The sequence below is a fragment of the Pterocles gutturalis genome, unplaced genomic scaffold (genome assembly GCF_000699245.1).
Source record: "Pterocles gutturalis isolate BGI_N339 unplaced genomic scaffold, ASM69924v1 scaffold10913, whole genome shotgun sequence".
Taxonomy (NCBI): Eukaryota; Metazoa; Chordata; class Aves; order Pterocliformes; family Pteroclidae; genus Pterocles; species Pterocles gutturalis.
Genome location: NW_010125702.1, coordinates 92,253 through 104,650, shown reverse-complemented (window position 1 = coordinate 104,650; position 12,398 = coordinate 92,253). Strand labels below are relative to the sequence as shown.

At 36.2% G+C, this 12,398-nt stretch overlaps 1 protein-coding gene across 1 annotated transcript in view; it reads left to right on the top strand.

The window, feature by feature from the left end:
- The window catches only part of STS (steroid sulfatase (microsomal), isozyme S), a gene marked incomplete at its 5' end in the record, with an annotated part of 76,182 nt that overhangs the window by 24,207 nt on the left and 39,577 nt on the right, over positions 1 to 12,398 (top strand). The window contains one exon of the mRNA XM_010078675.1: positions 12,251 to 12,388. Coding sequence (XP_010076977.1) covers positions 12,251 to 12,388 — 138 coding nt within the window. The remainder of the gene's footprint in view (positions 1 to 12,250; positions 12,389 to 12,398) is intronic.

Sequence of the window (12,398 nt, the reverse complement as noted above, 5' to 3'; positions counted from 1 at the left end):
CTTTCCCTAGATGTCAAAAGACATCTTGGCTCATCCAGTAGTACACATGTAGAAATATGGTTATGATGCAGTGGTCCTTAGAACCAGGTTCCTCTTTCCCATATTGCTATGAACAGTCCCATTGAACTAAGTAGTCAAGATAACGTTCATGTATTTCCATACCTGCAATTTTTGCCTTCCTGTTGTGAGATCAGTGAATTTTCCTCTAAGAGTAAAATCTGGCCTTCTTTTCTTGTTAGCTCCTCATATGCCACAAGCAGATAATTTATTCTTTTTTTTTCTTTGCTATTGTTCTTTGCTAGTTCTTCCCAATGGATTGCTACAAGAGATCACACTGTATTTTTTTCCCTCCACTTTGCTGCTTTTCATTACTTGGCATCTCCTACAATGATCAGTCCCTATTGATAATAACTTATTGGAACTGCATTGTTTAAGCAGTTCTGGAAAGGCTAGGTTTTAAGAAGGAGGAACAAAAGTGTCATACAATTTAGATAAAAAGGTTGATATCAATTTGACATACTTTAATATTGCAGCTCCTTTTGGAAGGTGTCTCTTTTTTGATGAGCTAACAGAAATTTTTAATTTAATTTGAACTTTCCTTTTATATATAAACAGTTCTCAGTTCCGTGCAGCTCATGTATTATTTATTCTTCCTTAAGAGCTGAAGAAGGTATGTTGGAGTTTTGATCCTGGATAAAAAATCAACACAAAAACCACTTGCTCACCTTCACTCTTCCCAGGGATGGAGGAGAGAATTAAAGGGGCAAAGGGAAAAGAGACTCGTGGGTTGAGATAAGAACAGTTTAATAACTAAACTACAATAATACTGAAAATAATAATGATAATAATAGTAATAGTGATATATACAAGTATACAAATGAGTGATACACAGTAATGCTGCTCACCACCTGATGACAATTTTCAGTCTGTTCACTGCTAAAGATCCCAGAGCAGGGAGAGTCCTGCAACTGCAATCCCAGAAAGGAGATAAGAGCCCAAATGTCCGAGAGACAGAGACAACCCTGAGAGAGGGGCGACCCAGAGGGAGACAACCCAGAGCAAGAGAGAGAACTTCCAGACAGATCCTCATCTATATACTGGGCATGACATGCATGATATGGAATATATCATTGGCCTATTTGGGTCTCAATCCGAAACCTAAGATCAAATCCCAGGATAGTAACTGGTGCTGTGCTCCCTCCCAGCTTCTCCTGCCCCTGCAGACATTGGCGCAGCAGAGAAGCTGAAAAGTCTTTGACTTGATTGTCCTGGCATCAACTGTAAGCATCAGTATGTTATCAGCCTTCTCCTCAGCACAAATCCAAAACACAGCCTCTTACTAGCTACTATGGAGAAAGTTAACTCTGTCCCAGCTGAAACCAGAACAGGTATCTTCCTAAATCCAAAGAGAATGAGATTAAATTAAGAAGACTGGGATCTTTATGTACCAATACAGAAGTGTTTCTAGTTGACAGATACCCAGGCCCCTCAAACTACTTTTGTTTTTTAAAAAGAGACATTTTTTAGGGACTTGGTCGAAAAAGAAGAAAGCTGTCACTTGACTAAGCAAGATGATAAATCCCCTGGTAAATATCTGTTATCTTTAACCATTCTGGGATAGGTCTTCTGTTTGCATAGGGTGATGTAACTTCACTAAAGTCAGTGGAACTGTGCTGACTTGAAGTCAACAGCTATAGATGCTGTACAAAAAAAATGGCATCACAACTTTCCAAATAATTTGTATTTTCTGTTGTTTTATTTTTAATAAAAAGGAAAAAAAAAAAAGTAGTGAAACCAGTGTAATAGAAGAAGTGAACACTTCGTTTCAAAGTTTTACCATAGTGTAAGAAAGATAGTAAACAAATGGTCCACGTTTTTAATATGTGCAAGACAGTGCTAAGTATGTGGCTAGCAATAGCTGGCAAAGCAGAGGAGGAAAGCAGAGGTGGCTGCCAGAAGCTCACAGGCAGGGAGAAACACCATACAAGTGTCAAATGCCCATTAGCAGGAAAGTAGGTGGAAAACCAAAACCAAAGGTAAGGGTGATGTCTGTGCAGCTGAAAGTGGGCTGAAATGTCCCATTTGTCTCATGAAGTCCTGACTGGGGACAAAGTTTCCAACAACATAAAAAGTTGTGATTCAAGACACAGTGAAACATAACTTAAGTTCCTTTGTATCTACCACAACACATCCTACAGAATTAAGTTTGAACATCTCAGCATGCTCTTATGGGTGAAGTGCTGCTATGGTGACTTTTTTACTAGTGTTATTTTAATGAGGCACAAAATTGGGAGTTGTCCTTAAAAATATCCCTAAAACACTTCTATGGGACATATCCTTAGTATTCTTGCTAATTTAAAGCTGAGGTAGTCAAGACCCGTATCCCAAATTTCTCAGTCCATTCACATTTCAACTTTTCTGTGATTCTGCTGTAATTCATCATCCAGTTGTTGCAATAACCCCTAGGTGCTGCTCCTAAAAAGTAGATGGCTGAGTTAAAGAGAACTTTGAGGAATTTCTTGGAAAGAAATACTAGAGAATAACTTCACATTTCTCTCTCAGAATGTAAACTGATTTTCTGATGTAACAATTAATTACTTCCCTTGTTCTATATTAACTTTAGGAATACACAGTAAGAGAGTAGAAAATAGTCATTTTAAATAGGATACACTGGTATAATAAATACACTATTGGGAAACATATGCAAATACACTATCCTACTGTTGTCATATTTAATTGTTGAATCTTGATAGTGATACAGTCACTTCCTGAGTATAGCTAGCCATGATTTTCCAGCACCTTTGAGAGCAGAAATCTATTTGCTGTTGTGTACTTAGTTCTCTCTGTATGTGATACTGAAACACCAGTCTGTTGTGGAACTATTCATGTGAAATGTAGAGTTTTCAAACCTTTTGTGATCAAGGATGTCTATCTATATACAACTTCCATAGATGTGATGTTATAAGTTCTGAAAGAACTAGTCCTTAAAAAAAAACAAAAACCAAACATCAATAAGGAGGGACTAAGCCTGTACCTACCTCTGTATCCATAGGAATAGTGCTACTCCCATAAGTAAGAAACACACTGGTTGGCGCCTGCCAGTGGTTATTTGCCATCTGTGCTTTGGGGAGTTTACCTTGGCAATAACTCCTCTCTTCTCCAAATACCATCTATCTACAGTTAGTTTAACTTGTTCCTTGTATCTATGTTGTTATTTTAGCTGATCTGTGGTGTTGCTATGTGAATGATCCTTCCTCATCTCAAATTTAGCCTTCAGATTTATCTATAAGAAACACATCTCACTGTGATTGTTGTATGCAAAACAGAGCCCTTCCAAAAATGTCTTACTTTCACACAGGAAAATCTCATAGGTCCGTTATTGTCACTTCCTATTACAAATCAAATGACACATAGTGTTCACATTGTTGATCCTTTGTAAACTCAGATTAGTAACTGTGTTAGCAATTTCATATTTTTGCTTTATTCATGAGTAAGAATTAGGTAGAGAAAAGGTGAATAAATGGGCCTAATGATCTCAGGAGTCTCCATGGTCTCATGCCCCCACCATGTCTTTGGGCGCATCAAATTCATTTTGGCCTAAGCAGAGACCTCAAGTATTTCCAAACCAATTGAAAACAGGAGTGACATATTTCTCTTTCGAGGCCCTGGACCAGAAAAAGGCACTTTTTTTTTTTTTTTTTTTTTTTTTTTTCTTGGAGACATCTGTGTGCTACTGAATAATACCCAGAAACTTCAACAAAAACTCTTTCCAAATAAGCTGGGAGTATTTTTTCAAGAACACTTAGATGAATTAAGGAATCAAAGTATAAGCTAGTGAGCAATCTTCTGAGCTAGTCATCTATGATTAGTGAGGATGACCTGAAAAATCATTTGCCTTCCCTTCTGAGAGGATCCTCTGGAGTTTAAATCAGCATAGATACTGTCATATTGAACACACAAACACACACACACACACACACACATGCGCGCGCGAAAGAAGGAGAATGAGTTGGAAAAAAAGCTGAATCACAAAGAAAGATTTGCGGCCTTCGATTTATTTGTCATTTTCTACTAAGTTCAGAATGTCACCTAGAGAAGACAGATTGAAGTTTACATTCATTAGTGGAAAATTCCCTTGGGGACAATTTTCACAGTCAGGCTTGCTTTGTTATTGGCATTAACAGTGTCTGTACAGAGAGTCATTCGCAGCTAGCATGGTTTGGAGATGGTGACTGCACAGTAGGCTTCAAGTGTCTAATAGTACTTAGGCGCAAAAGCCAGTGCGTTGCCCAAAAGCAATTAGAGAAGTAGGTGAATTAGCAAGTGTGTATGGTGATGGTCCTGTCGAGGGAAAAAAAAAGGCATCTTGTGTTTTGGGGTTGAATTAAGGCATAGCTACTTTCAAGTAAGATTAGATTTGCACAATTAAAACCAGAAAACCAGGAAATTAAAAGAATTAAGATTTCATGAGAAATATTAATTTGATCTTGATAAAGCTCTTCTTAACTTTATGGCATATGATTTATAGCAAATGTTTAAAACCTGCTTCCAATTCAGCAAAGATTGAAAAATTTGGCTGTTGAGAGACAAGAAATGCTCAGGCTCTAATGTCAACCAATTTTGTCACAGTTCCAATTTTATTTAATGAAAGATATAAAAATTAAACAAACACACTGACAAATACTTCAAAATTTTCAGACAGGTGCAGAAGTTTAAAATGTGGGGTTAAATTACTTCCCTTGTTTTAAATTCTTCACAATTCTTTGTACTTTAATCTGGCAAAATGTTGGCATTATGTATTTGGCTCTAAGAGCATACACATATTCCATTTAAAACTGAGTCTGACGTTAATAAATGTTTAAACCTTTGAAGAGACAGAGAAGAGTTTCTTTTATCACTCCACAATTATTGAGTCAATCAGCATATATTGGAATTATCAAATAGCTGAAGCCTTAACTTCACCTGGTAGTCTAATTCAAAAATGAATAACATCCTTTGATTATCATTACAGTTTACCTAGGTCCTATCTAAAGAAATCCCTTCCAAAATTTGAAAGAAACATGGGAGGCCTAGAAATGGGGAACTAGACAGTGTGTTTTGCATTATGCATCCTGGTTGTATGTGTGAAATGGCATCGTATTCTCAGCTGTGTGAGGAATGAAGATGTAAATGTACCCAAAAAGTTATCACAGCTGTCATGCAAAATGCAAATGCTGTGGACTCTCCAAAAATTGCATGGCCATCTCCCATATTTTAGCATTTTAAGCAGGCTAAAAATTAAGATTTACATTAGAAATATATAGCCTTATGTTCAACAGATGTAAGGTCTTAAAGAGAATTTCAAGCAATGCATTTATTAACTCATTTAAATACTAATAAGGAGATAGCCATGGACTAGTTATACTTTTGACCTTTAATGATGCATCATTAGTGTTGTAGTACTGATGTAAATATGAAAACCTTTCCATCCTGCATTGTCTATATTGCAGCTATACTTACAGATCTTTCATAATCACATCTTGCCTCAGTGCTTTATTATCCACATATAGTTATATATATGTAAAGTATCATTCCAACTTTAATGTTTACAAAATAATTTGAGCCTTATATGAATAAAAAAAATAAGAGATGTGGTGCTCATCTCTAGGAAAAACTTATGCATTATTATGTCAAAATTTGGTTGATTTATTCATAACTGCTAAGCAGTGCATACCTAATCTGCTGTGCACTATGCTGAAAATTTTTCCTGAGGGTCTGAAAGGCACATTGTATGTATAAAACTGTATAAACAGTCACAAGCAAATTACAAATTTACAATTACATGGCAATCCAAAACCAAACAGAAAGCAAATTCACACTGGTAGCTTAAGTGACCCCACACTGAAGTTGCATGTTTTTTGGTTTTTTTTTTTGTTTTTTTTTTTCTTTTTTTTCTCCAAGCTCTTACACTGGTTTTACTTTTCTCACCCTAAGTCTAGGTGAATCCAACAGAAAAGCGTTTGACCATCTGGACCTAAAAACTGCTGACTGAATAGTAATTGTAGGTAGATAAATCTGGGGCACTTGCCTCACCTTACCTCATTGTGCAGGATTTACCAATCCTACCATGTTTTGAACTGCCAACAGTGACAGGTATGAACTATCTTCCAGACTGGAGAGAAACTTTCAGCACACCAGCAGAGACAGGAAATCCACTTCAGACTAGTTTTACTGTGGTCCTGTAGACTGAATGACCATGAATAGTGTGAGTGCCATACATGTGTTCCCAGAGTCCCTGCTCAAGTTTAGTTTAATTTGAGAGGAATCCAGGTCACAAAATCCAAAAGGACTTTGCTATGTAAATAGTAATATATTAACAGCCCATGACTGGATTTCTTGTAAATATGCACTCCAAATTAAAACACTAATATAGATGTGCTTTTTCAGAACCAGATGCTACTTGTTTGGCAGAATGTCCTGTTGTCACTGAAGATCCCACTAACCTATTGTAGTAGGAACTTAGCACATTTGAGACTCCAGCTTTGTACTTTGGAGAAGACTTCATTGTATGGGCTGCTTCCATAGCTTAACTTTAAAAATAATGGTAGCGCAATAGGACTGATTCAAGACTTTGCACTGAATCTACACTCCACTTTCTTCCTGCAGGAATTATTGTGCATTTTGTAATTAGTTATGCATTTATTTTCTGTTCTAGTCAAACAGCTATACTAACTAGTATTTACTGTCACATTTGAGGTCCATATGCTAATCCTCCCCCCATGCAGAATCACTCATCTTCTTAGGTGGGTGTGTTCTGTTGACTGTCTAGATAATGTGCTGTAACTTCAACCACTTGCTTTTTCCCAGAATTTCCACTTGCCGGGGGTTGGCTTTAGCTCTGAACGTTAAACAAGTTGCATGTAGAGTTCATGTACTATTCACCATATGTGCAGCCACTTCTTTTGTTGCTGTCAATGGCTTTATTATTTTCCATCTTTACCTCAAGTGTTGTGCTCCATGACTAGGTCTGAAACTGATAATTACTTCCCCACTGCAGAGACAGACTGATTTACATATTTATCAAGGGGAAACTGGATGGCTCTCAGCATATCACAGAAACATTTACATATTTATAACCTGAAATTTACAAAAGCTAAAATTGAGATAGGGATGTCTTGGTCTTAGTTACTGAGCTTGTTTTGACACAAAGGTTTTAGTCAGTGGATTTTAGAATCAGATCAGTGCATTAAAGAGTGAAGTATATTTTTTCATCACACAAAACCAACAAAGAGATTAAAATGATTGTTAGCTTGTGAATGATGACACCATCAACATGAAGTTTTCATAAAGTGAAAGTTTTAGCCTTTGAGCTCTGAAGAGATGATGAACTGTGGAATTACCTTAGTTAAACTCCTGTAGCAGGAGGAGGGTTCCCAGAGGTTTTATTTGTAGTGGCTATAGAGTTGAATGGCATTAATATATTTTCTGGGAGAAATATGGGCTTCCAGATAGTTATGCATGTAGGGTTAATTTGTAGGAGTTTATGCATGTATTCAAAACACTCCTGACTTGCCACTCACAGAGGTGAACCCCTTCAGCTGACTACAAGTTAGTTGTGATTCTGGTTAATGATGCTATTCAAAAACAAACATTAGTATCAGCAAGGAATTCTGAAACAGAAGAAAAAAAAAATCCCAAAAAACCCCCAAAACCAAAACAACCCAAAAAACCAAACTGCCTCTTCTAGGCAGAGATGTGATAGCTGATCTTCCCAGATCACTCTTTGTTCAATAATTGTCTCAAGCTTACTGTAACCTTCTGGATACAACAGAGGCATGTGAAACTCTGCTGAAGTGGGAGAAGAATGTTATCTTTACAGGAATGCACTTTATTGTCTTGTCCTGAGACAGATCCTTAACCCCCTTCTGAATACTGTTGTTTCTTCAAACCTGGCAAACTGCTTTAAAGCCTTCCTCGCAAACAGAGGGATCATTTTGTCTTAATGCCTAGATTACACAGAGGTATTCTGTATTCTAGAGCTTTTTATTCATAATTTTGTCAAGACTATAAGTTATTTCAAATTAATACAGATAACATTTATGTCCTATTGACTTCAAATGGCAGTAACCTAATTTATGAATCAAATGCATTTGTTCATATGCTTGCTTGACTAAACCTTTGAACAATTTTCGAAGTCACTAACACCTTTGTAAACACATTATTGTTTTTCAATGTTTGTACCTTGTTTTCAAATGAACAGTCATTTTTATAAACCCTATTTCGTAATGTAATTAGTACAGTAGGAGTTTTACATGGTTCATACTCCAGAAATTACATTCAGTGTTAGACAAACTGGTTCAGCTACCATTCATGCTGTGTTAGAGAAGTTGAATAGTGGCATGGCTCTCTCATTTTCCTTCTAAAGAACAGAGTCAATTGCTCTTATCATTTTCACATGGCTATGAATTTTCACTTCAGGAATGAAACAACTCTTTATAATTTAACATAGCCTGAAGTAAGAGTAGAGAGTAGAACATAGAAAGCAGTCCTCAGTCTATTTTGGAGGAAGCTTTACTTAAATTTTGGAACACTGATGTACTAATTAAAACAAATAATATCTTAATGCTGTCCGTAATCTGGTGTGTATCTTAAAGAATACAAATGAAAGAAAAGTGTTCAATGATAGCCTTTGTCTGCTGCAGTGTTAGCCACCTACATTGGGGTATACATTGATCTGTAATTCTAGTTTCTAAATATCTTCAGAAATTATGCAGCTCTTTCAGTGTTAGGTTGATTTTGTTGTTCAGAAATGTTGTCTTTCCAAATCTGTTCTATTCAAATCAGAAAAAAATATAAACAGTACCATCCACAGAGATCAGTGCAGCTGTTAATTTTTTAGAACATGGCATTCAAGTGAGTCTTTTCAATCAAGAATCCTTCCACTTTTAGTGATAGTTTCCTACACTGAGGATAGCAAGCTATTGTTGCGTGAACAGAACTACAGTTTTACCAGTGTTTTGGCTTATCTATCCCACAGTTTCATATTCTGTATAAACTCTTTATATCCAAAAGGTCTTTTAAAAATTGTATTGCTTTCTGCAACCAGCAATGGGACTCAAAGGGGATACCAAGCCAGCTGAGGCCTTATTCTTGTAATTCAAGAGCCCATGCAATATAATAACCTTCCAATCATATTTTATAGGTGAAACAATACAGGTTTACCATTTCCTCTTACTTGGACGTCATTTATCTGTTCACCACAGTCATGAAAGTGTGTTGCTCGTGTAGTTGCATGTCTAGCACTTTGGACAGGATTCATCTTAGTGTCCTAATGTGAAGGCATTAATTTTGAGGTAGTTGACTGTCTTCTCTTTTTTAGTCAACAGGTAAAAAAGTCCTCTTTGCAGTTGTGAGTCACCTCTTCCAAAATTAGGCAGCTAAAACAGGCTAGATGAAACCCCTCCTCGTTCATTAACTGGAATTGCCTGGGAATGTTTCTGCATCAATTTTAATTTAATTCTAAAGTCTCTGTGTAACCTACAGAAATTATAAGACTGCAGAACTTAGAGTAAAAAAGAAATTGATTGATATAAAAAACAGTAAAGGATGTATTTTGCCTAGTTTCTAGTATTTGCTTTCAAAATTGAGACAAAGTTGCACGTGAAAGGTATCTGTTCATAGAGATCCACAATACAGTCTTTGCATTTTTCTTCTGTATTGGTTACCATTTAGAAATGCTAATAAGTGAATGTATTGCTTATGTTAACAGTAGCCACATCATTCAAATGCACTTTAATGGGCCTTATCTCCTGGTAGCACACACTTTATTGCTTATGTGTAGTTGGCATTCTAGAAGGTGTCAATGTTCAAGAAATGGAAGTCTTGCTTCATTTCTGTGAGTGAATTGTGATTGCCATTCTCTGACAATAGTGTTGTTGCTAAAAATATTGCCGTGTTAGAATTTGTTAATTGAACCCTAATGTAGCCAATCCTCTTTGTGTTTAAAAATCAAAATGAAGGAAATGTAAGTCTTACTGTTGATTTCAAGAAGCTTTGGATAAGACTTTCTATTAATTTCATTGGGGTGTTTTTTTTCTGAAATGGGTAACATTTGAGTGTCAGATTTTTTTTCGGGTCAAGTCAAGCTACTCCACCTTTTTTAAAAAAAAAAAAAGTCATCATAATAATGTCTGCTTTATTTAATTATTTGTGATAGTGAGCATTTTTCATTGCTTCTCATTTTTTTTCCCAAATGAATTAGAAAATCAAAATGGCCACTACTGAATGACAGCAGATGTTTCTGATCACCAGAGATCATTTAATGTGATGTACTGAATTGAATTCTTGTTTTATTCTCATTTTGTTTTATATACAGGATGAATTTGAAAATCCAATTTCATCAAGGAAAACTGTAGCTAAAAAAAAAATTCATTTGTGCATGTCATTGCACATATATTTATTTGTGCAATCCCATTTATTGTTGTTATCACAGACTCATAAAGTCATGGATTGATAACAGGTTGGAAGAGAACTCTGGAGGTCATGTGGCTGAATACCCACACATGATGTCCTTATCTATGTACTCTGCTTTTTTTATCGTCACTGCCACCTTTCCAAGGGATATTATAGTTAGCAAGTACCTTCTCCAAATAATCACAGAAGCCAAAGAGAAATTGCCTCTTTTCTGGCACATGCTGCAGCAAGCAAATGGCTTGTCAGATGTATCTGCATGATTTTCCCTCAAACCAACCAACTTTAAAATGTCAGCCTTTGTAACAGGTTTTCCTCAGCTCTGTTGGGAAATTTCAACTCCCACAAGGTTTCAAAATTTCCATAAACAAATTCTCCTACTCTTACATTTCTTCTTCGCTCCTAGCTTACAAACAAGACCAACAGGTATCACTTATTTAACTGCTGATGTTTCTTTATTCATGACCCAGTCATTTGAGCTGATGAGAAATAAAGACATTCAACCTTTTTAACAAGGCAGTTTTAGAATGCTTTAACATTAAAAGACAAGTAGAAATAATAGCAATAAGGTAAAGTAACTACTCCTTATCCAAAAAGAGAGCATAGCAACAGAAGTGGTGATCTGAAAATTGTTAAAGAAGGCTCTGTTCTTATCTCATCCTCTTTAACACAATAATTTGGCATCAGCTGATGAATTAATTCTTAGTGGACAGGTGAGCAAATCAAAATTAGCATTCAAATTGGACCATTCTTGGATGTTTAAGTAAAAAGAATAAAGATAAAATGGTTGTGAAGACAGAATTATCTCTATATGCTCTGAGATCCCTAAAGGACAAGGTTAAAGCTCATTTGCAGGCTGATGTGAAGTATATTCTTACACTTTGATCAGTTTCCAGGACCAATAATTTTAGATTCCTTATCAGTATAAAATTCACTGGAACAAGTTACAAAGAGCGGCTTCACTCTCATTCATACAGAAATCCTCCTTAAAGAACTCAGCCTAAATAGGTTTGAATGTAATTTATGTGCACTGCAAGGCTCTCCACGGTGCCAAGATAGTGTGAGGAGCCCTTTGTAAAAATAAAGCATGAGCCCATGGTGGCTTAGAGTTACAGCGCATACCCATGTGGATTCCTCTTTTGAATACATGCACGTGTGTGTTTATTATCTTGCATGTTTTGAGTTTAGTTGATGTATATTATATGATGAGAAATTAGGAACGGATTGGTAGGTTTGATAATGAATCCATGTGGTCTCCAGAAGCACTCCTTACATTAACTTCCTTTTTTTTTTTTTTTTCCTTAGAATGCCTTATTCTAACACTCACACTGAGATTTTTGCCATGCTGCCTCTATAGGTTGCTAGTCAGCAAAGGTTTACTCCCAAATTGTTAGCTCTATTCTGCATGCTGAGACTCTTTCAGATATCCTCAGTGGTTTGAATCTTCTTGCTGAGGGCTTTCCTTGCTTGAGAGCAACTGCTTCCCAAGGTCACTGGCTCTCTGTGGATCAGCCCTTTATTTCTGGTGTGCGCAAATCTTCTTTTTTTATACTTCAAGAAGTCCTGCAGCAATCGAACCATGGTCTTGATTGCAACAAGCTTTGTGCACTTGTCTCTTACTCTATGCTGCGTGGTGCCAGTTATGTATAATAATGTTTATATGGAAAGTGATCTTAAAAATCTTAAAAAGGCATAAGGTCAAAAATATTTGTATGTACCAAGGCTAGTGAAAGAGATGTTAAAAAGACTCAAAGACATTAAAACTGGTGGGTTTTTTTTTTTTGTTTTGTTTTTTTTTTAGGGCAGGTTCTGCATGTGCTGGAGAAACATAATCTGAGTGATAAAACTCTTGTATACTTTACATCTGACCAAGGGGCTCATGTGGAAGAAATCTCCAGTTTTGGAGAAGTCCATGGAGGATACAATGGCATATATAAAGGTGAACACAC